Below are 26,796 nucleotides of genomic sequence, written 5' to 3' on the forward strand. Positions count from 1 at the left end.
AAGCTACAAAGGTATTGCGCCAGGTCAAGAGACCCTCAGGCGATAGCTGTGGACGCACTAGTAACACCGTGGGTGTTCCAGTTGGTCTATGTGTTTCCTCCTCTTCCTCTCATACCCAAGGTGCTGAGAATCGTAAGAAAAAGAGGAGTGAGAACAATACTCATTGTTCCGGATTGGCCAAGAAGGACTTGGTACCCGGAACTGCAAGAAATGCTCACAGAGGACCCATGGCCTCTGCCTCTCAGACAGGATCTGTTGCAACAAGGACCCTGTTTGTTCCAAGACTTACCGCAGCTGCGTTTGACGGCATGGCGGTTGAACGCCGGATCCTAGCGGAGAAAGGCATTCCGGATTAAGTTATTCCTACGCTGATAAAGGCTAGGAAGGACGTGACGGCAAAACATTATCACCGTATATGGCGAAAATAAGTTGCTTGGTGTGAGGCCAGGAAGGCCCCTACAGAGGAATTCCAGCTGGGCCGGTTCCTGCACTTCCTACAGTCAGGAGTGACTATGGGCTTAAAATTAGGGTCCATAAAGGTCCAGATTTCGGCCCTATCCATTTTCTTTCAAAAGAAACTGGCTTCACTTCCTGAGGTTCAGACGTTTGTAAAGGGAGTGCTGCATATTCAGCCCCCTTTTGTGCCACCAGTGGCACCTTGGGATCTTAACGTGGTGTTGAGTTTCCTGAAATCTTACTGGTTTGAGCCTCTTAAGACCGTGGAGCTAAAGTATCTCACGTGGAAAGTGGTCATGCTATTGGCCTTAGCTTCGGCTAGGCGTGTGTCAGAATTGGCGGCTTTGTCATGTAAAAGCCCCTATCTAGTTTTCCATATGGACGGGGCAGAATTACAGACTCGTCCGCAATTTCTGCCGAAGGTGGTGTCATCTTTTCATTTGAACCAACCTATTGTGGTGCCTGCGGCTACTCGTGACTTGGAGGATTCCAAGTTACTAGATGTAGTCAGGGCTTTGAAGATTTATGTAGCCAGAACGGCTGGAGTCAGGAAAACTGACTCGCTGTTTATCCTGTATGCATCCCAGAAGCTGGGTGCTCCTGCTTCAAAGCAAACTATTGCTCGCTGGATCTGTAACACGATTCAGCAGGCTCATTCTGCGACTGGATTGCCGCATCCAAAATCTGTAAAGGCCCATTCCACAAGGAAGGTGGGCTCTTCTTGGGCGGCTGCCCGAGGGGTCTCGGCATTACAGCTTTGCCGAGCAGCTACTTGGTCGGGTTCAAACACTTTTGCAAAATTCTACAAGTTTGATACCCTGGCTGAGGAGGACCTTGTGTTTGCCCATTCGGTGCTGCAGAGTCATCCGCACTCTCCCGCCCATTTGGGAGCTTTGGTATAATCCCCATGGTCCTTACGGAGTCCCCAGCATCCACTAGGACGTTAGAGAAAATAAAATTTTACTCACCGGTAAATCTATTTCTCGTAGTCCGTAGTGGATGCTGGGCGCCGGTCCCAAGTGCGGACTTCTTCTGCAATACTTGTGTATAGTTATTGCTTAATTAAGGGTTATGTTATGTTGGCATCCGTTTGTTTGATGCTCTGTTGTTGTTCATACTGTTAACTGTGTATGTTTATCACAAATTATACGGTGTGATTGGTGTGGCTGGTATGAGTCTTACCCTGGATTCCAAAATCCTTTCCTTGTAATGTCAGCTCTTCCGGGCACAGTTTCCTTAACTGAGGTCTGGAGGAGGGGCATAGAGGGAGGAGCCACTGCACACCAGTAGTCCTAATTCTTTCTTAGAGTGCCCAGTCTCCTGCGGAGCCCGTCTATTCCCCTTGGTCCTTACGGAGTCCCCAGCATCCACTACGGACTACGAGAAATAGATTTACCGGTGAGTAAAATCTTATTTTTTTTCTTTCTTATAAACACAGACCTGACATATTTGTTGCAAACTTAAAACAACGGAAGTAATGACAGATGGGGTCATTACAACTGGCGGCAAGCATATGTATAATAAATTCTGAGGATTTTCCATTGATATGTGTCTTTTAATTAAAAATGTTTAAGTAAATCATTAAAAAAAATTCAAAAACATAAAGGTGCCACTAAAAATGAGTATTGTGTGTTAAACATTGGAATGTATACTGTATATATATAGGTATTATAAAAATACATGTCACTGTTCAGTTTAGAAGGTTGTGGTGTTTGTATCTCGTTGATCCATTTAGTTTCTTGTTGTTTTAAGGCTTTTAGTAAATTTCCTCCTCTCCAGTGTTGTTTGATATTCTGTATTGCAATAGATTTCAGCTGTGCTGAATTTTTATTATGGGTTTCCATGAAATGTTTTGATACAATGTGGGTGGCTAAACCTCTTTTGATGTTGTATATATGTTCAACAAAACATATTTTCACTTTTATTTTAGTCTGTCCCACGTATTGGATTCCGCATTGACATCCCAGTAAATATATGGCTCCTTCTGTTTCGCATGTTAGATGGTCTTCAATTTGGTACTTCTTTCCTGTCTGATTTGATTTACATTTTGTTATTGGTTTAGTGTCAGGTCCCGGGATCTTACCTCAGGCATCGGGGTCTGGGGTCTACCCGTCCAGTGGCAGGTAGTGCGCTGCTGCGGTCCAAGGTATGGTGCAGCGGGTTTGGCACCGGTGACTAGTGCAGCCACTGGAGTGCTGGAGAATGGGGCGCCTGGAAGATAGCGCACCCTGACGTGTCCGCGGTGCTGGGAGCCGCCATGTTGAAGACCAATTCTCTGTGAGTCACAGTCACCTCTGTAGCCTCCCGCTGTACAGACGCCGGTGGTCGTTTCAGTCCTGCTGTCTGCAGCTGGCCACCTCCTGAGCGGCGACCTTGTGTGCCATCGAGGTCGTAGAGGGATTGCCGGGTCTTCAGCCATGTTTATTAAGCATTCATTCTTCAGTCTTCGGGGGAGATTCAAATGTTTGAAAATTCAGTTGGGAGTCTGTTTTTTCATATATAATAGACAGGAAAAAACAGACACCCAACCAACTTTTCAAACATTTGAATTCCACCCTTCAAGTCTTCATCCTTCAGTGTTCTTCAGCCACGTTTAACAAGCATTCATTCTTCAGTCTTCATTCTTCAGTGTACTTCAGCCACGTTTAACAAGAATTTATTCTTCAGTCTTCATTCTTCAGTGTTCTTCAACCACGTTTAACAAGCATTCATTCTTCAGTATTCATTGTTCTGTGATCTTCAGCCACATTTAATAAGCATTCAGTCTTCATTCTTCAGTGATCTTTAGCCACGTTTAACAAGCATTCATTCTTCTGTCTCCATTCTGCAGTGTTCTCCAGCCACGCTTTAACAAGCATTCATTCTTCAGTATTCATTGTTCTGTGATCTTCAGCCACATTTAATAAGCATTCAGTCTTCATTCTTCAGTGATCTTTAGCCACGTTTAACAAGCATTCATTCTTCTGTCTCCATTCTGCAGTGTTCTCCAGCCACGCTTTAACAAGCATTCATTCTTCAATCTACAAGTACCTGTATTCATTCCTCAAGGTTCTTCAACCACGCTCAACAAGCATTCATTCTTCAATCTACAAGTCTTCATTCCTCAGTGTTCTTCAACCACGCTTAACAAGCATTCATTCTTAAATCTTCAGGTCTTCATTCTTCAGTGTTCTTCAGCCACGCTTAACAAGCATTCATTCTTCAGTGTACTTCAGCCACATTCACCAAACAATCATTCTTCAGTTTTCAAGTCCTTTTTCTTCAATTGGCTATTCCTTGAGTTCCAAGGTATATGAGAAGGAACTACATTCGGCCACCTCGTTTTCTTCACGTGGAAACATCTGCTCCTTCAGCTGACATCCACTCGTTGGAGCCTCAACTTCAGCCCGGCATGACATTTAGTGCTTATTCTTCCTTCATTTTTACAAGCTTTGCAGTTAAGAAATTGATAGTATCCTTTCTTTCAAGTTTCTTTGTTTCCAGCTTCTATTTGTATATAGCTTTTAACCAGTTCTTGTCTTAGATTTTATGCTTTTTTATAAATAAATTTTAGGTGCATTTGGAATTATGGTCTCAAGGTCGTTGTCTAGAAGTAGAATGTTCCAATGTTTAGTATTATTCTCTCTATAGTGTCATGGTTACTGTTGAATTGGGAAATGAAAGCCAGTGCATGATCTTCTTGGGACAGACTAAAATAAAAGTAAAAATACGTTTTGTTAAACAGATACACAACATCAAAAAAGGTTTTTCCACCCACAGTTTGGAACAATAAAGTTATTTTTAAACTTATAGTGTGTGTGTGTATTTTTTTATATATAAATAAATATATATATATATATATACACTGCTCCAAAAAATAAAGGGAACACTAAAATAACACATCCTAGATCTGAATGAATGAAATATTCTTATTAAATACTTTGTTCTTCACGTAGTTGAATGTGCTGACAACAAAATCACACAAACATTATCAATGGAAATCAAATTTATTAACCCATGGAGGTCTAGATTTGGAGTCACACTCAAAATTAAATTGGCTGATCCAACTTTGATGTAATGTCCTTAAAACAAGTCAAAATGAGGCTCAGTAGTGTGTGTGGCCTCCACGTGCCTGTATGACCTCCCTACAACGCCTGGGCATGCTCCTGATGAGGTAGCGGATGGTCTCCTGAGGGATCTCCTCCCAGACCTGGACTAAAGCATCCGCCAACTCCTGGACAGTCTGTGGTGCAACGTGGCGTTGGTGGATGGAGCGAGACATGATGTCCCAGATGTGCTCAATTGGATTCAGGTCTGGGGAACGGGCGGGCCAGTCCATAGCATCAATGCCTTCGTCTTGCAGGAACTGCTGGCACACTCCAGCCACATGAGGTTTAGCATTTTCTTGCATTAGGAGGAACCCAGGGCCAACCGCACCAGCATATGGTCTCACAAGGGGTCTGAGGATCTCATCTCGGTACCTAATGGCAGTCAGGCTACCTCTGGCGAGCACATGGAGGGCTGTGCGGCCCCCCCAAAGAAATGCCACCCCACACCATTACTGACCCACTGCCAAACCGGTCATGCTGGAGGATGTTGCAGGCAGCAGAACGTTCTCCTTGGCGTCTCCAGACTCTGTCACGTCTGTCACATGTGCTCAGTGAGAACCTGCTTTCATCTGTGAAGAGCACAGGGCGCCAGTGGCGAATTTGCCAATCTTGGTGTTCTCTGACAATTGCCAAACGTCCTGCATGGTGTTGGACTGTAAGCACAACCCCCACCTGTGGACGTCGGGCCCTCATACCACCCTCATGTAGTCTGTTTCTGATCGTTTGAGTAGACACATGCACATTTGTGGCTTGCTAGAGGTCATTTTGCAGGGCTCTGGCAGTGCTCCTCCTGTTCCTCCTTGCACAAAGGTGGAGGTAGCGGTCCTGCTGCTGGGTTGTTGCCCTCCTACGGCCTCCTCCACGTCTCCTGATGTACTGGCCTGTCTCCTGGTAGCGCCTCCATGCTCTGGACACTACGCTGACAGACACAGCAAACCTTCTTGCCACAGCGCGCATTGATGTGCCATCCTGGATGAGCTTCACTACCTGAGCCACTTGTGTGGGTTGTAGACTCCGTCTCATGCTACCACTAGAGTGAAAGCACCGCCAGCTTTCAAAAGTGACCAAAACATCAGCCAGAAAGCATAGGAGCTGAGAAGTGGTCTTTATTGGGGGTGTCTTGCTAATTGCCTATAATTTCCACCTGTTGTCTATTCCATTTGCACAACAGCATGTGAAATTGATTGTCAATCAGTGTTGCTTCCTAAGTGGACAGTTTGATTTCACAGAAGTGTGATTGACTTGGAGTTACATTGTGTTGTTTAAGTGTTCCCTTTATTTTTTTGAGCAGTGTGTATATATATATATATATATATATATATATATACTGTATATATTTATTATGGATAACGGGGCAAGTGCAGGTATCTATGACAAAGTGCCAGCTAGGCACGAAACAAGTTGGAGCCTGAGGGAAGAGACCAGAGGTTGCACGGAGCCCCACTTCTGGAATCAGCAGTGACGTCATTGTCATTGCTGATCGTGGTCAGATGCACCTGCAGTTTACTGGCAGTGAAGGAAAGGAACATCAACGATAGGGTAAGGCAGGGACAGATTATACTGGATTGGCTACCACTACCCACTGTACTGGCTCTTTCTAAAATTAATTCTATATAGGCTGTTAAATTTTTTTTTTTTTTTTTTACAGTTACCACTTCAGGAACCATCAGCGTTCATATTACATAATATAATTTCTAATGTATTATATATAGGTGTTAAAAAATTATAATTATTGGGTCTAAACCCGATAGTAAATATGCCCCATAATCTCTAGAAAAAAAGAGAACCCCAGGGTCTACAGAAACAGGATCAGTATGAAATACCTGTGGCCGGGATATCATCCATCACTATACTAACAGCAACATCCCGGCCTCCAGGGGTGTAGTATAGTTTGCAGGCGGTCGGGGTCCCGGCGACCAGCATACCGGCGCCGGAATCCCAACCGCCGGCATACCGACAGCTGGGCGAGCGCAAATGAGCCCCTTGCGGGCTCGCTGCGCTCGCCACGCTGCGCTCGCCACGCTGCAGGCACACCACGCTATCTATTCTCCCTCCAGGGGGGTCGTGGACCCCCAAGAGGGAGAAAAGATGTCGGTATGCCGGCAGTCGGGATTCCGGCTCCGGTATGGTGGTTGCCAGGAGCCCGGCCGCCGGCAACCTGAAGACCACCCGCCACCAGTATGCTGGCAGCAGGGCGAGCACTAGAAAGTCCCTTGCGGGCTCGCTGCGCTCGCCAGGCGGCGGGCGGCGGGCATGGACACCCACAGAGGGAGAATAGACTGTCTCGCCGGTATTCTGGCAACAGCATTGTACCGCTGTGCAGGATTCCGTTATCGGCATTGTGATCGCCAGGATCCCGTGCGGCGATATCTTAACCGCTTCCCACTGAAACCTTGAGAAACTATCCACACAGTGGGTGTCATTCCGAGTTGATCGCTAGCTGCATTCGTTCGTTGTGCAGCAATGAGGCAAAAAAATGGCACTTCTGCGCATGCGTATGCGGCGCAATGCGCACGAGCATCATACTTTTACAACGGCCGATGTAGTTTCACACAGGGTCTAGCGAAGTTTCTCTTACGTCCTAGAGGATGCTGGGGACTCCGTAAGGACCATAGGGTATAGACGGGCTCCGCAGGAGACATGGGTACTATAAAGAACTTTAGAATGGGTGTGCACTGGCTCCTCCCTCTATGCCCCTCCTCCAGACCTCAGTTAGATCCTGTGCCCAGAGGAGACTGGGTGCATTACAGGGGAGCTCTCCTGAGTTTCTCTGAAAATTAATTTTGTTAGTTTTTTTATTTTCAGGGAGCACTGCTGGCAACAGGCTCCCTGCATCGTGGGACTGAGGAGAGAGAAGCAGACCTACTTAAATGATAGGCTCTGCTTCTTAGGCTACTGGACACTATTAGCTCCAGAGGGAGTCGGAACGCAGGTCTCACCCTCACCGTTCGTCCCGGAGCCGCGCCGCCGCCCTCCTCGCAGAGCCGGAAGATAGAAGCCGGGTGAGTATACGAAGAAAGAAGACTTCAAAGGCGGCTGAAGACTTCAGATATTCTATGAGGTAACGCTGCGCGCCATTGCTCCCACACACTACACACTGCATGCAGGGCGCAGGGGGGGCGCCCTGGGCAGCAATAAACCTCTAGGACTGGCTCATATGAATATATAGGCTGCGGAGGCAATATATTTTTTCAGGCGTCCTAGTGGATGCTGGGGACTCCGTAAGGACCATGGGGAATAGACGGGCTCCGCAGGAGACTGGGCACTCTAAATAAAGATTTAGTACTACCTGGTGTGCACTGGCTCCTCCCTCTATGCCCCTCCTCCAGACCTCAGTTAGAATCTGTGCCCGGCCAGAGCTGGGTGCTTTTAGTGAGCTCTCCTGAGCTTGCTAATAAGAAAGTATTTTAGTTAGGTTTTTTATTTTTAGAGAGCTTCTGCTGGCAACAGACTCTCTGCTACGAGGGACTGAGGGGAAAGAAGCAAACCTACTAACTGCGGCTAGGTTGCGCTTCTTAGGCTACTGGACACCATTAGCTCCAGAGGGTTCGAACACAGGATCTTAACCTTGGTCGTCCGTTCCCGGAGCCGCGCCGCCGTCCCCCTCGCAGAGCCAGAAGACAGAAGCCGGCGGAAGCAAGAAGACATCGAAATTGGCGGCAGAAGACTCCTGTCTTCACATGAGGTAGCGCACAGCACTGCAGCTGTGCGCCATTGCGCCCACACTACCCACACACTCCGGTCACTGTAGGGTGCAGGGCGCAGGGGGAGGCGCCCTGGGCAGCAATTAGGATACCTTTTGGCAAATAGACACATATATACAGCTGGGCACTGTATATATGTACGAGCCCCCGCCATTTTATTTACACAGGGCCGGGACAGAAGCCCGCCGCTGAGGGGGCGGGGCCTTCTTCCTCAGCACTAACTGGCACCATTTTCTCTCCACAGCTCCGCTGAGAGGAAGCTCCCCAGGCTCTCCCCTGCAGTATCAAGGTAGAAAAAGAGGGGGGGCACATACATTTTGGCGCAAATTATCATAAACAGCTGCTACTGGGTAAACACTAAGTTACTGTGTAATCCATGGGTTATATAGCGCTGGGGTGTGTGCTGGCATACTCTCTCTCTGTCTCCCCAAAAGGCCTTGTGGGGTCCTGTCCTCAATTAGAGCATTCCCTGTGTGTGTGCGGTGTGTCGGTACGTTTGTGTCGACATGTTTGATGAGGACGGTTACGTGGAGGCAGAACAAGTGCAAGTGAATGTGGTGTCGCCGCCGACGGCGCCAACACCTGATTGGATGGATATGTGGAAGGTGTTAAATGATAACGTAAGCTCCTTGCATAAAAGGTTGGATAATCAGTCAGGGTCTCAACCCATGTCTGATTCTACAGCTCAGGGGCCGTCAGGGTCTCAAAAGCGCCCACTATCCCAGTTGGTTGACACAGATGTCGACACGGATTCTGACTCCAGTGTCGATGACGATGATGCAAAGTTGCAGCCTTAAATGACTGAAGCCATCCGATACATGATTATAGCAATGAAGGATGTATTGCACATATCGGAGGAAAACCCTGTCCCTGACAAGAGGGTTTATATGTTTGGGGAGAAAAAGCAAGAAGTGACTTTTTCCCCTTCACATGAATTAAATGAGTTATGTGAAAAAGCGTGGGATTCCCCTGATAGGATAGTACTGGTTTCCAAAAGATTACTTATGGCGTATCCTTTCCCGCCAACGGATAGGTTACGCTGGGAATCCTCCCCTAGGGTAGACAAAGCATTGACACGCTTATCTAAGAAGGTGGCCCTGCCGTCACAGGATACGGCCGCCCTAAAGGATCCTGCGGATAGGAAGCAGGAAGGTATCCTGAAGTCTGTTTATACACATTCCGGTACTCTTCTGAGGCCAGCAATTGCTTCGCCCTGGATCTGTAGTGCTGTAGCAGCATGGACAGATACTCTGTCTGAGGAGATAGATACCCTGGACAGGGAGACTATTTTACTGACCCTAGGGCATATCAAAGACGCTGTCCTATATATGCGGGATGCCCAGAGGGACATTTGCCTGCTGGGCTCTAGAATAAACGCAATGTCGATTTCTGCCAGAAGGGTCCTATGGACTCGGCAATGGACAGGTGATGCCGACTCTAAAAAACACATGGAGGTGTTACCTTATAAGGGTGAGGAATTGTTTGGGGACGGTCTCTCGGACCTAGTTTCCACAGCTACAGCTGGGAAGTCAAATTTCTTGCCATATATTCCCTCACAGCCAAAGAAAGCACCGTATTACCAAATGCAGTCCTTTCGTTCACAAAAAAGCAAGAAAGTCAGACGTGCATCCTTTCTTGCCAGAGGCAGGGGTAGAGGAAAAAAACTGCACCATGTAGCTAGTTCCCAGGAACAGAAGTCCTCCCCGGCTTCCACTAAATCCACCGCAGGACGCTGGGGCTCCACAGCCGGAGCCAGGAGCGGTGGGGGCGCGTCTCCGAAATTTCAGCCACCAGTGGGTTCGCTCACGGGTGGATCCTTGGGCTATACAAATTGTGTCTCAGGGATACAAGCTGGAATTCGAGGTGACGCCCCCTCACCGTTACCTAAAATCGGCCTTGCCAGCTTCCCCCATGGAAAGGGAGGTAGTGTTGGCAGCAATTCACAAGATATATCTCCAGCAGGTGGTAGTGAAGGTTCCCCTCCTTCAACAGGGAAGGGGTTACTATTCCACTGTTTGTGGTACCGAAACCGGACGGTTCGGTCAGACCCATTTTGAATTTAAAATCCCTTAACATTTATCTAAAGAAATTCAAGTTCAAGATGGAATCGCTCAGAGCGGTCATTGCAAGCCTGGAGGAAGGGGATTTTATGGTGTCTCTGGACATCAAGGATGCGTACTTGCATGTCCCCATTTATCCACCTCATCAGGAGTACCTCAGGTTTGTGGTACAGGACTGTCATTACCAATTCCAGACGTTGCCGTTTGGCCTGTCCACGGCACCGAGAATATTTACCAAGGTGATGGCGGAAATGATGGTGCTCCTTCGGAAGCAAGGGGTTACAATTATCCCATACTTGGACGATCTCCTCATAAAGGCGAGGTCCAGGGAGCGGTTGCTGTACAGCGTAGCACACTCTCAGGAAGTGTTGCGACAGCACGGCTGGATTCTGAATATTCCAAAGTCGCGTGCTGATTCCTACGACGCGTCTGCCCTTCCTGGGCATGATTCTGGACACAAGCCAGAAAAAGGTGTTTCTCCTGGAGGAAAAGGCTCAGGAGCTCGTGACTCTGGTCAGAGACCTCCTAAAACCAAAACAGGTATCGGTGCATCACTGCACGCGAGTCCTGGGAAAGATGGTGGCGTCATACGAAGCCATTCCCTTCGGCAGGTTCCATGCGAGGATCTTTCAGTGGGATCTGTTGGACAAATGGTCCGGATCGCATCTTCAGATGCATCGGCTGATCACCCTGTCCCCCAGGGCCAGGGTGTCTCTTCTGTGGTGGCTGCAAAGGGCTCACCTCCTCGAGGGCCGCAGGTTCGGCATACAGGACTGGGTCCTGGTGACCACGGATGCAAGCCTCCGAGGATGGGGGGCAGTCACTCAGGGAAGAAACTTCCAAGGGCTGTGGTCAAGTCAGGAGACTTGTCTGCACATCAATATCCTGGAACTAAGGGCCATATACAACGCCCTGAGTCAAGCGGAGCCTCTGCTTCGAAACCAACCAGTGCTGATTCAGTCAGACAACATCACTGCAGTGACTCATGTAAACCGCCAGGGCGGCACAAGAAGCAGGGTGGCAATGGCAGAAGCCACCAGGATTCTTCGTTGGGCGGAGAATCACGTACTAGCACTGTCAGCAGTGTTCATTCCGGGAGTGGACAACTGGGAAGCAGACTTCCTCAGCAGGCACGACCTCCACCCGGGAGAGTGGGGAATTCATCAAGAAGTCTTCACGCAGATTGCAAATCGATGGGAACTGCCACAGGTGGACATGATGGCGTCCCGTCTCAACAAAAAGCTAAAAAGGTATTGCGCCAGGTCAAGAGACCCTCAGGCGATAGCTGTGGACGCACTTGTAACACAGTGGATGTTCCAGTCGGTCTATGTGTTTCCTCCTCTTCCTCTCATACCAAAGGTGCTGAGAATTGTGAGAAAAAGAGGAGTGAGAACAATACTCATTGTTCCGGATTGGCCAAGAAGGACTTGGTACACGGAATTGCAAGAAATGCTCACAGAGGACCCATGGCCTCTGCCTCTCAGACAGGACCTGTTGCAACAAGGGCCCTGTCTGTTCCAAGACTTACCGCGGCTGCGTTTGACGGCATGGCGGTTGAACGCCGGATCCTAGCGGAAAAAGGCATTCCGGATGAAGTTATTCCTACGCTGATAAAGGCTAGGAAGGACGTGACAGCAAAGCATTATCACCGTATATGGCGAAAATATGTTGCTTGGTGTGAGGCCAGGAAGGCTCCTACAGAGGAATTCCAGCTGGGCCGGTTCCTGCACTTCCTACAGTCAGGAGTGACTATGGGCTTAAAATTAGGATCCATAAAGGTCCAGGTTTCGGCCCTATCCATTTTCTTTCAAAAGGAACTGGCTTCGCTTCCTGAAGTTCAGACGTTTGTAAAGGGAGTGCTGCATATTCAGCCCCCTTTTGTGCCACCAGTGGCACCTTGGGATCTTAACGTGGTGTTGAGTTTCCTGAAATCTCACTGGTTTGAGCCACTTAAGACCGTGGAGCTAAAGTATCTCACGTGGAAAGTGGTCATGCTATTGGCCTTAGCTTTGGCTAGGCGTGTGTCAGAATTGGCGGCTTTGTCATGTAAAAGCCCCTATCTGGTTTTCCATATGGACAGGGCAGAATTACGGACTCGTCCGCAATTTCTGCCGAAGGTGGTGTCATCTTTTCATTTGAACCAACCTATTGTGGTGCCTGCGGCTACTCGTGACTTGGAGGACTCCAAGTTGCTTGATGTAGTCAGGGCTTTGAAGATTTATGTAGCCAGGACGGCTGGAGTCAGGAAAACTGACTCGCTGTTTATCCTGTATGCATCCCAGAAGCTGGGTGCTCCTGCTTCAAAGCAAACTATTGCTCGCTGGATCTGTAACACGATTCAGCAGGCTCATTCTGCGACTGGATTGCCGCATCCAAAATCTGTAAAGGCCCATTCCACAAGGAAGGTGGGCTCTTCTTGGGCGGCTGCCCGAGGGGTCTCGGCATTACAGCTTTGCCGAGCAGCTACTTGGTCGGATTCAAACACCTTTGCAAACTTCTATAAGTTTGATACCCTGGCTGAGGAGGACCTTGTGTTTGCCCATTCGGTGCTGCAGAGTCATCCGCACTCTCCCGCCCGTTTGGGAGCTTTGGTGTAATCCCCATGGTCCTTACGGAGTCCCCAGCATCCACTAGGACGTTAGAGAAAATAAGATTTTACTCACCGGTAAATCTATTTCTCGTAGTCCGTAGTGGATGCTGGGCGCCCGTCCCAAGTGCGGAATTCTTCTGCAATACGTGTATATAGTTATTGCTTAATAAAAGGGTTATGTTATGTTGGCATCTGTTGTTTGATGCTCTGTTGTTGTTGTTCATACTGTTAACTGGGTAAGTTTATCACGAGTTATACGGTGTGATTGATGTGGCTGGTATGAGTCTTACCCTGGATTCCAAAATCCTTTCCTTGTAATGTCAGCTCTTCCGGGCACAGTTTCCTTAACTGAGGTCTGGAGGAGGGGCATAGAGGGAGGAGCCAGTGCACACCAGGTAGTACTAAATCTTTCTTTAGAGTGCCCCGTCTACTCCACATGGTCCTTACGGAGTCCCCAGCATCCACTACGGACTACGAGAAATAGATTTACCGGTGAGTAAAATCTTATTTTATAATCCCCCGCCAGTATACATAAATTTGAGTGGGACCGAAGCCCGCCGCTGAGGGGGCGGAGCTTGATCTCACAGCACTAACCAGCGCCATTTTCTCCACAGCACACTGCAGAAGCTGGCTCCCCGGACTCTCCCCTGCTGAACACGGTGACAGAGGGCAAAAAAGGGGGGGGGGGGGGCATTTGTAAGGTGCAGTGAGTGTATAGATTTATCTATATAATTATATAAAAGCACTGTTTATCTGGGAATTTTGTTTCCAGTGTTATTGGCGCTGGGTGTATGCTGGCATACTCTCTCTCTGTCTCTCCAAAGGGCTTTATTGGGGGAACTGTCTCTCTCTCTCTCTCTCTCTCTCTCTCTCTCTCACTCTCTCTCTCTCTCTCTCTATATATATATATATATATATATATATATACAATCCCTGTGTGTGTGGGGGGTGTCGGCATGTCTGAGGCGGAAGGCTCTTCTAGAGAGGAGGTGGAGCAGATGATTGTGGTGTCTCCGTCGGCAACGCCAACACCTGATTGGTTGGACATGTGGAATGTTTTAAATGCAAATGTGACATTGTTACATAAGAGATTGGACACAGCAGAGTCCAGGGATAATACGGGGAGTCAATCAATGGCTTTGAAGTTGTCACAGGGCCCTTCAGGGTCTCAAAAACGTCCCCTTTCCCAAATAGCAGACACTAATACCAACACGGATTCTGACTCCAGTGTCGACTACGATGATGCAAGGCTACACCCAAGGGTGGCCAAAAGTATTCATTATATGATTATTGCAATAAAAGATGTTTTGCATATCACAGATGACCCCTCTGTCCCTGACACGAGGGTACACATGTTTAAGGAAAAGAAACCTGAGGTAACATTTCCCCCATCTTATGAGCTGAATGCGTAATTTGAAAAAGCTTGGGAAACTCCAGACAAAAAACTGCAGATTCCCAAAAGAGTTCTTATGGCGTATCCTTTCCCGGCGCAGGACAGGGTATGGTGGGAATCCTCGCCCAGGGTGGACAAAGCTTTGACGCGCTTATCCAAAAAGGTGGCGCTACCGTCCCCAGACACGGCATCTCTCAAAGATCCTGCTGATCGCAGACAGGAAACGACTTTAAAATCAATTTATACACATACTGGTGCTTTACTCAGACCGGCTATAGCATCGGCTTGGGTCTGTAGCGCGGTAGCAGCTTGGACAGATACCTTGTCAGCTGATCTTGATACCCTAGATAGGGATACCATTTTGTTGACCTTAGGTCACATCAAAGACGCAGTCTTATATATGAGAGACGCTCAGAGAGACGTCGGACTACTAGGTTCAAGGGCCAACGCGATGGCGGTCTCGGCTAGGCGAGCACTGTGGACCCGCCAATGGACGGGTGATGCCGACTCAAAGAGGCATATGGAAGTTTTACCTTACAAGGGTGAGGTTTTATTTGGGGAAGGCCTCGCGGACCTAGTTTCCACAGCTACCGCGGATAAATCTACCTTTTTGCCTTATGTTCCCCCACGGCAAAAGAAGGCTCCTCAGTATCAGATGCAGTCCTTTCGGTCGCATAAGTCCAGAAGAGGTCGGGGCTCTTCCTTCCTCGCCAGAGGTAAGGGTAGAGGGAAGAGAATGCCTGCTATGGCCAGTTCCCAGGAACAGAAGTCCTCCCCGGCTTCTACTAAAGCCACCGCATGACGCTGGGGCTCCACTGAGGGAGGCCGCACCGGTGGGGGCACGTCTTCGACTCTTCAGCCACATCTGGGTTCAGTTGGACGTGGATCCTTGGGCGATGGAGATTGTATCCCAGGGCTACAAGCTGGAATTCGAAGACGTGCCTCCTCGTCGATTCTTCGGCTTTACCAGTTTCTCCCCCAGAGAGGGAGATCATTTTAGCTGCAATTCAAAAGCTGTGTCAACAGCAAGTGATTTTCAAGGTTCCCCTAACACAACAGGGGAAAGGGTACTATTCAACCCTATTTGTGGTCCCGAAACCGGATGGCTCGGTCAGACCCATTCTAAATCTAAAATCCCTGAACCTGTTTTTAAAAAGGTTCAAGTTCAAGATGGAATCGCTCAGGGCAGTCATCTCCAGCCTGGAAGGGGGGGATTTTATGGTGTTGTTAGACATAAAGGATGCATACCTTCACGTCCCCATATATCCTCCTCATCAGGCATACCTGAGATTCGCTGTACAGGACTGTCATTACCAGTTTCAGACGTTGCCGTTTGGGCTTTCCACGGCCCCGAGGGTGTTCACCAAGGTAATGGCGGAAATGATGGTGCTCCTATGCAGGCAAGGAGTCACAATTATCCCGTACTTGGACGATCTCCTGATAAAAGCGAGATCAAAGGAACAGTTGCAGAAAAGCGTGTCGCTCTCCCTGGGAGTGCTACAGCAACATGGATGGATTCTAAATCTACCAAAGTCGCAGTTGGTACCGACGACTCGGCTGTCTTTCTTACGCATGATTCTGGACACGGAACAAAAGAGGGTTTTTCTCCCGAGGAAAAAAGCCCAGGAACTACAGAACATGGTAAGAGACCTGTTGAAACCGAAAAGAGTGTCAGTCCATCAGTGCACTCGAGTACTGGGGAAAATGGTGGCGACCTACGAGGCCGTCCCCTTCGGCAGGTTTCATGCGAGGACCTTTCAGTGGGATCTTCTGGACAAGTGGTCCGGGTCCCACCGTCAAATACATCAGAAAATAACTCTGTCCCCCAGGGCCAGGGTGTCTCTCCTGTGGTGGCTCCAGAGTGCTCACCTTCTAGAGCAGTGATTTTCAACCTTTTTTTACTCGCGGCACAACGAACACTATTTTAAAATTGCCAAGGCACACCACCAGTTCCCCACAGAAAAAAAACAAAACACACACATTGGCCCTTACAGTACAAAAAATAATCCACACATACATTGTTTTTTTTTTGTGTAGGCCAATCACATTGCTCCCAACATGAATCATTTTACTCCCCACATGAACTCACATTGTTCCCCCCATAAATCCATAAATCCTAATGCTCCACACATGAATTATTCACATTGTTCCCCCCATAAATCCATAAATCCTATTGCTCCACACAGGAGAAATAACATAACAAATATTAGCCCCTACCGGTCAGCTGTCCTCCTCTCTGTCCCTCAGTGGCGGGGGTTGTTCATAGTGGAGTTCTGTGAATACTGAGCAGCGGGCGGTCGGGCAGGTGTGGATGTGGGTGGGCAGGGAAAGTTGTGGATGCGGGCGGGAACTGGAAGATGTGTATGCAGGCGGGTGGGCTGGGTGGGTGGTGAGACGCGGCAGTCGTGATCTATGATATCACACCGCCGCGTCATCAAGACATAGGTCACAGCCGGAGCATGACTGAAGAAGAGCCGGGGCCAACAGTTCACTCTGAAGGTGCAGGAAGCTGCTCTGGCTCCGCCTCCGTGGCACACCTTGCAACTGGTCGCGGCACACTAGTGTGCCATGGCACACTGGTTGAAAAAGCCTGTTCTAGAGGGTCGCAGGTTCGGCATTCTGGACTGGGTTCTGATGACCACGGACGCGAGCCTCCGAGGATGGGGAGCAGTCACGCAAGGAAGGAATTTTCAGGGACTGTGGTCAAGCCAGGAGGCTTGTCTACACATCAACATACTGGAATTGAGGGCCATATACAACGGCCTACGACAAGCGGAGAATATTCTTCGCGACCTACCGGTTCTGATTCAATCAGACAACGTCACAGCTGTGGCTCATGTAAACCGCCAAGGCGGGACAAGGAGCAGAGTGGCAATGGCGGAAGCCACCAGGATTCTGCGCTGGGCAGAAAATCACATAAGCTCTCTGTCAGCGGTATTCATTCCGGGAGTCGACAACTGGGAAGCAGACTTCCATCCAGGAGAGTGGGGTCTGAATCAAGAAGTTTTTGCAGAGATAACAAGTCTTTGGGGACTTCCTCAAATAGACATGATGGCGTCACGCCTCAACAAGAAGCTTCGGAGGTATTGTGCCAGGTCAAGGGAACCTCAGGCAGTAGCGGTGTACGCTCTCGGGACACCATGGGTGTTTTCAGTCGGTCTATGTGTTCCCTCCTCTTCCTCTCATCTCAAAGATACTGAGAATCATAAGGCGAAAAAGAGTGCAGACAATACTCATTGTTCCAGATTGGCCTCGAAGGGCCTGGTATTCAGATCTTCAGGAGCTGCTCACAGAAGATCCATGGCCTCTTCCTCTCAGAGAGGACCTGTTACAGCAGGGGCCCTGCGGGTTCCAAGACTTACTGCGGTTACGTTTGACGGCATGGCGGTTGAATGCCAAATCCTAGCTGGGAAGGGTATTCCTGTGGAAGTCATCCCTACTCTGATAAAGGCTAGGAAGGAGGTGATGGCGAAACATTATCACCGTATCTGGAGGAAGTATGTTTCTTGGTGTGAAGCCAAGAATGCTCCTACGGAAGACTTCCACTTGGGCCAGTTTCTACTTTCTACACTTTCTACAGACTGGAGTGGATATGGGCCTAAAGTTAGGCTCCATTAAGGTACAGATTTTGGCCCTTTCTATATTCTTCCAGAAAGAATTGGCTTCTCTCCCAGAAGTCCAGACTTTTGTAAAGGGAGTGCTGCACATTCAGCCTCCTTTTGTGCCCCCAGTGGCACCATGGGACCTTAACGTGGTGTTACAGTTCCTAAAATCTCACTGGTTTGAGGTTCTTCAAACTGTTGAGTTGAAATTTCTCACTTGGAAGGTGGTCATGTTGTTGACCTTGGCATCTGCAAGGCGGGTGTCCGAATTGGCGGCCTTGTCTCATAAGAGCCCCTATCTCATTTTCCATGTGGATAGAGCAGAGTTGAGGACTCGTCCTCAATTTTTGCCTAAGGTGGTGTCATCGTTTCATATGAACCAACCTATTGTCTCGGCTTTACAGCTTTGCCGAGCAGCTACTTGGTCGGGTTCAAACACTTTTGCTAAATTCTACAAGTTTGATACCCTGGCTGAGGAGGACCTCATGTTTGCTCAATCGGTGCTGCAGAGTCATCCGCACTCTCCCGCCCGGTTTGAAGCTTTGGTATAATTCCCATGGTCCTTACGGAGTCCCCAGCATCCTCTAGGACGTAAGAGAAAATAAGATTTGAAACCTACCGGTAAATCTTTTTCTCCTAGTCCGTAGAGGATGCTGGGCGCCAGTCCCAGTGCGGACATATTTCTGCATGACTTGTATATAGTTCTTGCTTAAATAAGGGTTATGTTACAGTTAAGATCAGTCGTTGACTGATACTGTTTGTTCATACTGTTAACTGGTTGCGTATATTCCAGGTTATACGGTGTGGATGGTGTGGGCTGGTATGAATCTTGCCCTTAGATTACCAAAATCCTATCCTCGTACTGTCCGTCTCCTCTGGGCACAGTTTCTCTAACTGAGGTCTGGAGTAGGGGCATAGAAGGAGGAGCCAGTGCACACCCATTCTAAAGTGCTTTATTGTTCCCATGTCTCCTGCGTAGCCCGTCAATACCCCATGGTCCTTACGGAGTCCCCAGCATCCTCTACGGACTAGGAGAAAAAGATTTACCGGTAGGTTTAAAATCTTATTTTTTCAGTCGCACTGCTGACCGCGGAGTGATTGACATGAAGTGGGCGTTTCTGGGTGTCAACTGACTATTTTCAGGGAGTGTTCAAAAAAACGCAGGCGTGCCAGGAAAAACGCAGGCGTGGCTGGGCGAACGCAGGGCGTGTTCGTGACGTCAAAACAGGAACTGAATCGTCTGAAGGGATCGCAAGCGCTGAGTAGGTATTGAGCTACTCTAAAACTGCACAAAAAAACTTTGCCGCTGCTCTGCGATCCTTTCGTACACACTTCTGCTAAGCTAAAATACACTCCCAGTGGGAGGAGGCATAGCGTTTGCACGGCTGCTAAAAACAGCTAGCGAGCGAACAACTTGGAATGACCACCAGTGTCCTTAGTGTTAGAGCATTTTTTTACGTGCGCTAACATGTTATTGTATGCTAACACATGCATTCTAAATTAAAGGTAACCATAGATTAACAAAATAAATAAATAATGTAATACGTATACTGTAATCATTTAAAAGTAAAAAAATGCCAGTCAGACCAATACATTGATTAGGGATTAAAAATAAATTCCCAGTTATGATGCAGATAAGACATCCAATAGTTAAGCCATGTGTGCACTACTGAAAAAAAATCATGTTCAGCATTTAAGGGTCAATCCAGCAATCCGAGTAAGTGTGGCTGGATTTGCAGATTTTGTTTGCAGCCCCATAGGGCCGAGTACAAAAATTTGCGAATATGGGATAAGATCGGCTCGCGAGGGGGACGAATTGTGGTGCCGTTGCTGGCATTTACCCGCCGCTGCAATTGCAATTTGCAATTGCTCCAAAAGGAGCCTGTCCCTGCAACATTTTCTGAGTGATAGCAGAACTCCTGTGCATGCGTGGCCCTCCGACAACACATGCACAGCACCCATTGCTGAGTGGGGTTCCTCTGCTAGCTAAGTTTGCGATCTGCGGCCCATAGGCTATAATGGGCTATCACCATCTTGGTAAATCTGACAGCTTCACATCACCCATTAAAACCTAACTGTTATTGTGGTTCATTATTTATTAACAGTTTCTTATATAGCGCAGCATATTCCGTTGCGCTTTACAATCATTAGTATAATACATTAGTGCAGTCACTTGTGCTAATTTCTTCTTCTTCTTTATGTATGTTTTATTTAGGGAACTAGCCATTCTCAATGGAAGCAGATGTGGCAGAAACTAATCAGAGACCATGGGGTATATTTACAAAGATTAGTGTTTTTTTTATTTTTTTTTATTTAATATTTTTATTAGAGAGAAGTCGAGTATGCTGATACAAAACAAACAGGAGATGACAGCTCCAAATAGATGCTAAATCACATACATGTTATCCCATGGGGAGTAACCAAGTATAACAAAAGCAAGGGAATACGTCATCAATAGCAAATATATAAATCGACAACAATTTTTCTGTATTTAAACAACAGAATAAAAGAGAAAGATAGTAAGAAGAAAGAGTCTGAAGAGGAGAGAGAAAGAGTGGGGGAAAGAAAGGGAAGGGGGGGGGGGGGAATGGGAGAATGATGGATCGTCAGAGAGGCTAGTAAGGTAGAGATGTGCCATGGAAGGCCTTACCTCCTAGCTATGAACCATGTCAACTGTGCAGCCCAGAGCTGAGACCTGATTGGCGTAGAGTAGTGCCTCGTACCGCATCATACATCATACACATCCCACCCCGGGAGTGGAGGGCGTAGTAAAGATGAACCATGGTCCCCATATCCTCCTATATTTGTCCGATCTGTCGTGTAACGATGCTGTAATTTTCTCCATCACGGAGATATGCCATATTTTAGCTATTAGCATGCTCCTAGGGGGGGTATTGGTTTTTTTCCAATTTTTAGCTATTACACATCGGGCCGCATGTAAGATTTGGAGTACTAGGCTATTCGCATGGCTATCTAGGTTGGGTAAGGGAAGGCCCAGCAGGGCTGACCAGGGGCCCAGGGTTATCCGAGAGCAGAAAATAGAACCAATAAGAACTTCCACCTGAGTCCAAAACGTGCGCATTTTTGGGCATGACCACCAGATGTGTTTAAAATCTCCGGTTTGGCCGCACCCACGCCAACACAGTGGGGAGGACCCGGGAAAGATCCTATGCAATGTGGCAGGGACCCGGTACCATCTAGTGTAGACTTTATAGGAATTTTCCTTCACTAAAGAGGAAATGGAGGACTGGGCTACTTTTTGTCTAATGATTTCCCAAGAATCGTCATCGGGGGGGGGGGCCTAGATCCTGCTCCCACTTACGTTCATGGGGAAGTATGTTTGCTGTCTTCAGAGAACGTAATAAACCGTAGAGTATAGAAATAATGCCCTGCCGCATAGGAGAGTAAATACAAAGACGTTCCAAGGGGGTGAGCTGGCGAATAACCTGGGGTTTAGGAAGGGAGCTTAAAAAGGAACGGAGCTGTAAATATTCATAAAATACAGGTTGGGAAATATCATATCTGTCACATAGAGATTGTAGGGAACGCCATGAGTACCCTTCTATAAAATCATATACCAGACCCGGGCGTGGGTTCAAATGGAGCCACGAGTGGGATCGCAAGGTGGAGCCTGGGGGGAAATCCCGATTATCCCAAATGGACGTGATGGGTGATGGAAAAGTGGACAGGCCATAATGCCGGATGCAGAAAAACCACAAGGAGCAGGTGAGTTTTGTCGAAGGGACACATGTATGCATTGGCCGTAGTGGTTTAGTCGGCGTAAGGAGGGAAACCAGAGTGGAGACCCCGGCCGCTAAGAGTTCGATTCGAATCCAGGGCAGGTGGGGGGCTGGGGAGAACCATGCAAGAGCCTGACTCAGGTGAGTTGCATGATAGTATTTGCGGATATCCGGCAATCCTCTGCCTCCCGCTAACGGGTCACGTACCAGAGTGGAGGTCCTGATTCTAGGGGGCTTACCAGACCATATAAATTTTACAAAGCGTTTCTGCATTCGACATAAGGCCACAGCGGGGATGCTCACGGGAATTGTTTGAATCAGATACAAAATCCTGGGAAGGATGTTCATTTTTACTGATACTATCCGCCCGAACCAGGCTATAATCTGTTTGTCCCAAGCTCGAAGGTCAGACTCAATACACTTAAAAAGGGCAGGAAAGTTTTCGGAGTATAAAGAGTCGTAGGAGTTTGTGATATACACGCCTAGATACCTGATTTTCTTGGAGCACCAAGAAAAGTTAAAGTTAGCAGCAAGGAGAGATCTGGTATTCTCATCAAGATGCAGAGGGAGGGCTTCTGATTTAGAGTAATTAATACGATATCCCGAGTAGTGAGAATATAATGATAGAATTTTAAATAGATAAGGGATGGATATATTGGGAGAGGAAAGAGTTAAGAGAACGTCATCCGCGAATAAAGACAGTTTGAATTCCTCTTCACCAACAGAGATTCCTTTGATGTCGGGGTTGGCCCTAACCATACATGCCAGAGGTTCGATTGTCATAGCAAAAATTAGTGGTGACAGGGGGCACCCCTGGCGTGTACCGTTGCTGATGTGAAAGAGGTGAGAGTCTTTGCCGTTAACCCGAACTCTAGCAGAGGGGTTGGAGTAGAGTGCCTGAATACCCTGGAGTAGGCTCCCCCCCAGACCGAACCTGCGTAGGGTGGCGAACATGAAGGGCCATAGTATTTTATCAAAAGCCTTCTCTGTGTCGAGCGAGAGAAGGATGGAGGGCAATCTAGTTTTGTTAATAAGATGGACCAGATTAATAGTTCTGCGTGTATTGTCTCTAGCTTGTCGGCCTGGGATGAAGCCCACCTGGTCAGCGTGTATTAAGCGCGGGAGAACTGGGTTTAATCTTAGGGCTAGGATTTTGGCAAATATTTTAATATCGTTATTTAATAAGGAAATGGGGCGGTAGCTAGCACAGGAGTTGGGGTCTTTCCCGGGCTTATGGATTAAAACTATTCCTGTCTCCAATGCACGGGGTGATAGAGGGTTACCCTTTAGGAAACCATTGAAGAGCCTACATAGGTGGGGTAATAAGGTCCCCTTGAATTTTTTGTAGTACATAATTGACATCCCATCAGGTCCAGGGGCCTTACCTGGTTTCTGAGTTTTAAGTGCATTCTCTATTTCCTCGGTAGTGATCTCTGAACCTAACTGGGCTACTGTCGAGCTACTCAATGATGGTAGGTTACATTTATCTAGGAGAGAGTCAATCCCCCCATCAAGTCTCTGAGACGAGGAGGGAGTCACTTCCGAGTTATACAATAATTTATAAAATTCCTCGAATTCACCCAGAATACGGTCAGGATCATGAGTTAGAGCTCCTTGTTTGGTGCGAATGGATAGAACATTTTTGGAAGAAATCTGTGCCCTCAGCTTTCTGGCTAGAAGTTTATCCGCTTTATCCCCTTTTTCATAATATATCTGGTTAAGACGTCTAAGGCACTGTTCAGTCTTGTGCGATAACAGCATATTAAGTTCGCCCCTGGTTTTAAGTACCTTTTCTAAATCAGTAGGGTTTAGGGAGGACTTATGAGCTTCCTCCATTTGATGGAGCTGATTGGTTAACTCTAGAATCTTTTGGGAACGCTGTTTATTGAGGCTGGCCGCGGTCTGGATGAAGTGGCCCCGGAGGACCGCTTTATGTGCCTCCCATAGGGTCATATCAGATATACCAGGTGTTTGGTTCTCATTGAAGTAATCAGTCAGTGCCTGAGTAGTTTGCTGTAACACTTCAGGCTGTTGGAGAAGGGCATCGTTAAGGGACCAAGAAGGGGGGGAAGGGGTGCGAGCCAGCCCAGTCAGAGTCAGATATCGGGGCGTGGTCGGACCACGTAATTGGATAAATACAGCAGTTCTGGATTCTAGAGGTCAGATCTCTTCCAACCATAATCATATCAATTCTAGTATATAGATTGTGGACTGGGGAAAAAAACGTCTAATCTTTGACTAAGGGGTCGACAACCCTCCAGGAGTCAAATAGTAGGTGGTTTTTAAGTAGCGACTGTAGAGCTCTAGAGTTGCGGGCGCTTATGTGGGACTGGGACAATGGGAGGGGGTGGGAGCGATCAAGATTATGGTGTAATATGTGTCACGATCCGGGTATCTGGACGCCATTACTTACCCTTCAGATGCCTCCTGAGGCTGGCTCAGCGTTCCAGGACCGGATCCCATCCGTTACACTGATGTCCACATTCCTGCCTCCTCTCCTGTCACTCTGAGACGCGGTCACCGCGGCGCCATGTTACATCTGGAATGGCGTTCCCCGCGGCCTCCACCGCTGTCCCTGAGTTCCTGCATGCAGAGTGTCAGAGTGGCGATTACGTCAGCCGCGGCCTCCACTGTGCCCGCGTGGTTTAGATGTGCAATCATCAGTCTGGCGTCTCCTGTCTCCTGTGGCCGGCGCCGCCATTGCTGTTTCAATTCTCACATGGATTACAAACCAAACTTCCCTCCAAGTGTCTGCATGGGCGCAGCCATCTTGGATTTTGTCATCTGATCATTTCCACCAATCTGCTGCCTGTATTGTTAATCTGCATAATTGCCTAGCCAACCCCTTCCTTGCTGCAGGTATAAATATGCTGTGCCTGAGCAAGGAAGGCGTCAGTGCTTTGGTTGTCAAACCTAGTTCCAGTTTGTCTCTCTCCTGTGGTTGTTTTCCAGGTTCCAGTTCCTATCTCCAAACCTCCACTAAAGAGACCCGCACCAGCATTCCACCTGCGGTGTAGCCTGACTCTCCTATCCTCATTGGATTCATCTGCTTCCAGCTACAGAACCACCTGCTTTCAGCATCCAGCTTCCAGCAGAGGTCAGCTCTTCTTAAAGTGCCGGTACCCTTTTCTGCATATTATCATTTATCACCGGCATTATAATTTCACCGCTCTCAATCTCCAAACTTCATTCCATATTTCATCGCTCTCAAGTTACATTTATTATTTAACTGGTTCCAGCCAGTATTCACTCCGTGTCAACATCAGTCTGGTTCCAGCCAGTACCCACAGCAGCCGTTTTACCCACAGCAGCCCAGCTTTTCCTGGAACACCAGCTGGTACGATCCTGGGCTATTTCCATTGCTACAGTCGGGCCTGGTAAGGACTTTCCACCTAGAAGATTATAAGAACTATCTCACACTACCAGAGCCCTGTGGCCCTTGCCACCCTGTAGTACCCAGGAACTGTATTTATTCTCTGCTGATTTTTATGTTTTCTTTTTACTACTGCTGTGTTACGGAGTTTTGTCATAAATAAACATCATTGACTTTTATCCTGGTTGTCGTGGTCACGCCTTCGGGCAATTCTGTTACATGTTACTTACATGTCTAGGGGTCTGATACAACCTCCCAGGTTCCACTATACCTCAGCCCCTACAACTGAGGCTGCCTCCTGTCAGCTCAGGCCCTCAGTTGTGACAATATGGTGTTAAAGTCACCTGCAATTAAGATGTCACCTTTCCTACATTGGGCGATTTTAGAGTCTAAGGAAGCAAAGAACGAGGCCTGATTAGCATTGGGAGCGTAGATATTGACCATAGTGATGGGAACATTATTAAGTTTGCCTACTATAATAAGAAACCTACCGCGTTTGTCTCTAATGATTCGGTCAGATTCCAAATGTAAATGAGCGGGTATCAGTATGGCGACCCCTCTTTTCTTTTGGGTGCGATCGCAGGCGTGGATAGCAACAGGGTGGCGTCTAGAGCGCAGTTCAGGGTGGGAAGTACCCCTAAAATGCGTCTCCTGGAGGAATACCAGATCTCCCTTCACCTGTTTCAGAAAAAGAAATAACTTGGTCCTCTTTTGAGGACTATTGAGGCCCTTTACATTATAGGATATTACATTGACAGACATAATGTTACCAGTATAAGCATAGCATGAGTGAATCTAACGACCCATGGATGATCTCCCTGGGAAACAAGGGGAAGGTGGGGGAGAGGAAGAGTAGGAAGTGGAGAAAGAAGAAAAAGAAACAAAAGAGGCAAAAAGAAACATCTAGAACATTGTAAAATGAACATGTAGTTTTGACCGAGCCAGCGACCCATTGTACGCTGCGTACGGGTCCGTATGTTTGAGCACCCGTATGGGGAATTTAGGGGAGATAAAAACTCCCCTATGCTCAAACCTGACTATAGTGGCTCGGTGGAGGGCGCGGCTCCGACCACCAAGGGGCCCACCAACTTATACACGGGGGGGGCGACCGAGGGGGTCGCAGCAGCGACCAACCGTAGTGAATCACAGTTAGAAACTAAGAAACAGACAGAGCATATGCTCAATTATATAAGCTCAACTCGGAGAGGAACTTTTAAGCCTCTAAACCAGTTTGCATAATAGTAACATTTAACATATAGTAACCCATTAAAGCATCTGTGGAGGAACTTTCACGGAGGGTCATGACTTGTAGAGGTTTTCTCCGGGACTGTCGACCAAAGACGTCGAGGTGCTCGTTGTGGAAGGGGAGAGTTTGGTGAGAGTCGGAGATCTGGAGCATCCCGCGGGGAGGAAGATTTATTGGACTCCGGCGGGGGCAAGTTCAGTCTCAACAGAAGTCTGTGAGCCTCCTCCTTGGAACATGCCAGCAGTCTCTTCCCATCCAGCTGTACAATTAGGGCGAAGGGAAAACCCCATCTGTAACGGATTTGGTTATCCCTGAGGATTTGGGTGTATTCCCTCAGGTCGAAGCGCCTCTTGAGAGTAGTAGGAGATAAGTCCTGAAACACCATGAGCTTGTGTGATTCGAATAGGCACACGTCCTTGTTCCGGGCAGCCATTAGAATTCTTTCTTTAGTTTTGAAATAATGACAGCGTAAAACTACGTCTTGCGGGGGGGACGAAGTTGAGGGCTTCTGACGTAGAGAGCGGTGGGCCCTATCCAGGAGGAA

At 47.9% G+C, this 26,796-nt stretch overlaps 1 protein-coding gene across 1 annotated transcript in view; it reads left to right on the forward strand.

The window, feature by feature from the left end:
• AKNAD1 (AKNA domain containing 1) overlaps window positions 1-26,796 on the forward strand; it is a 568,892-nt gene that overhangs the window by 215,291 nt on the left and 326,805 nt on the right. The window contains exon 5 of the mRNA XM_063940155.1: window positions 20,109-20,165. Coding sequence (XP_063796225.1) covers window positions 20,109-20,165 — 57 coding nt within the window. The remainder of the gene's footprint in view (window positions 1-20,108; window positions 20,166-26,796) is intronic.

This window comes from Pseudophryne corroboree, chromosome 9, assembly GCF_028390025.1.
Source record: "Pseudophryne corroboree isolate aPseCor3 chromosome 9, aPseCor3.hap2, whole genome shotgun sequence".
Classification (NCBI taxonomy): Eukaryota; Metazoa; Chordata; class Amphibia; order Anura; family Myobatrachidae; genus Pseudophryne; species Pseudophryne corroboree.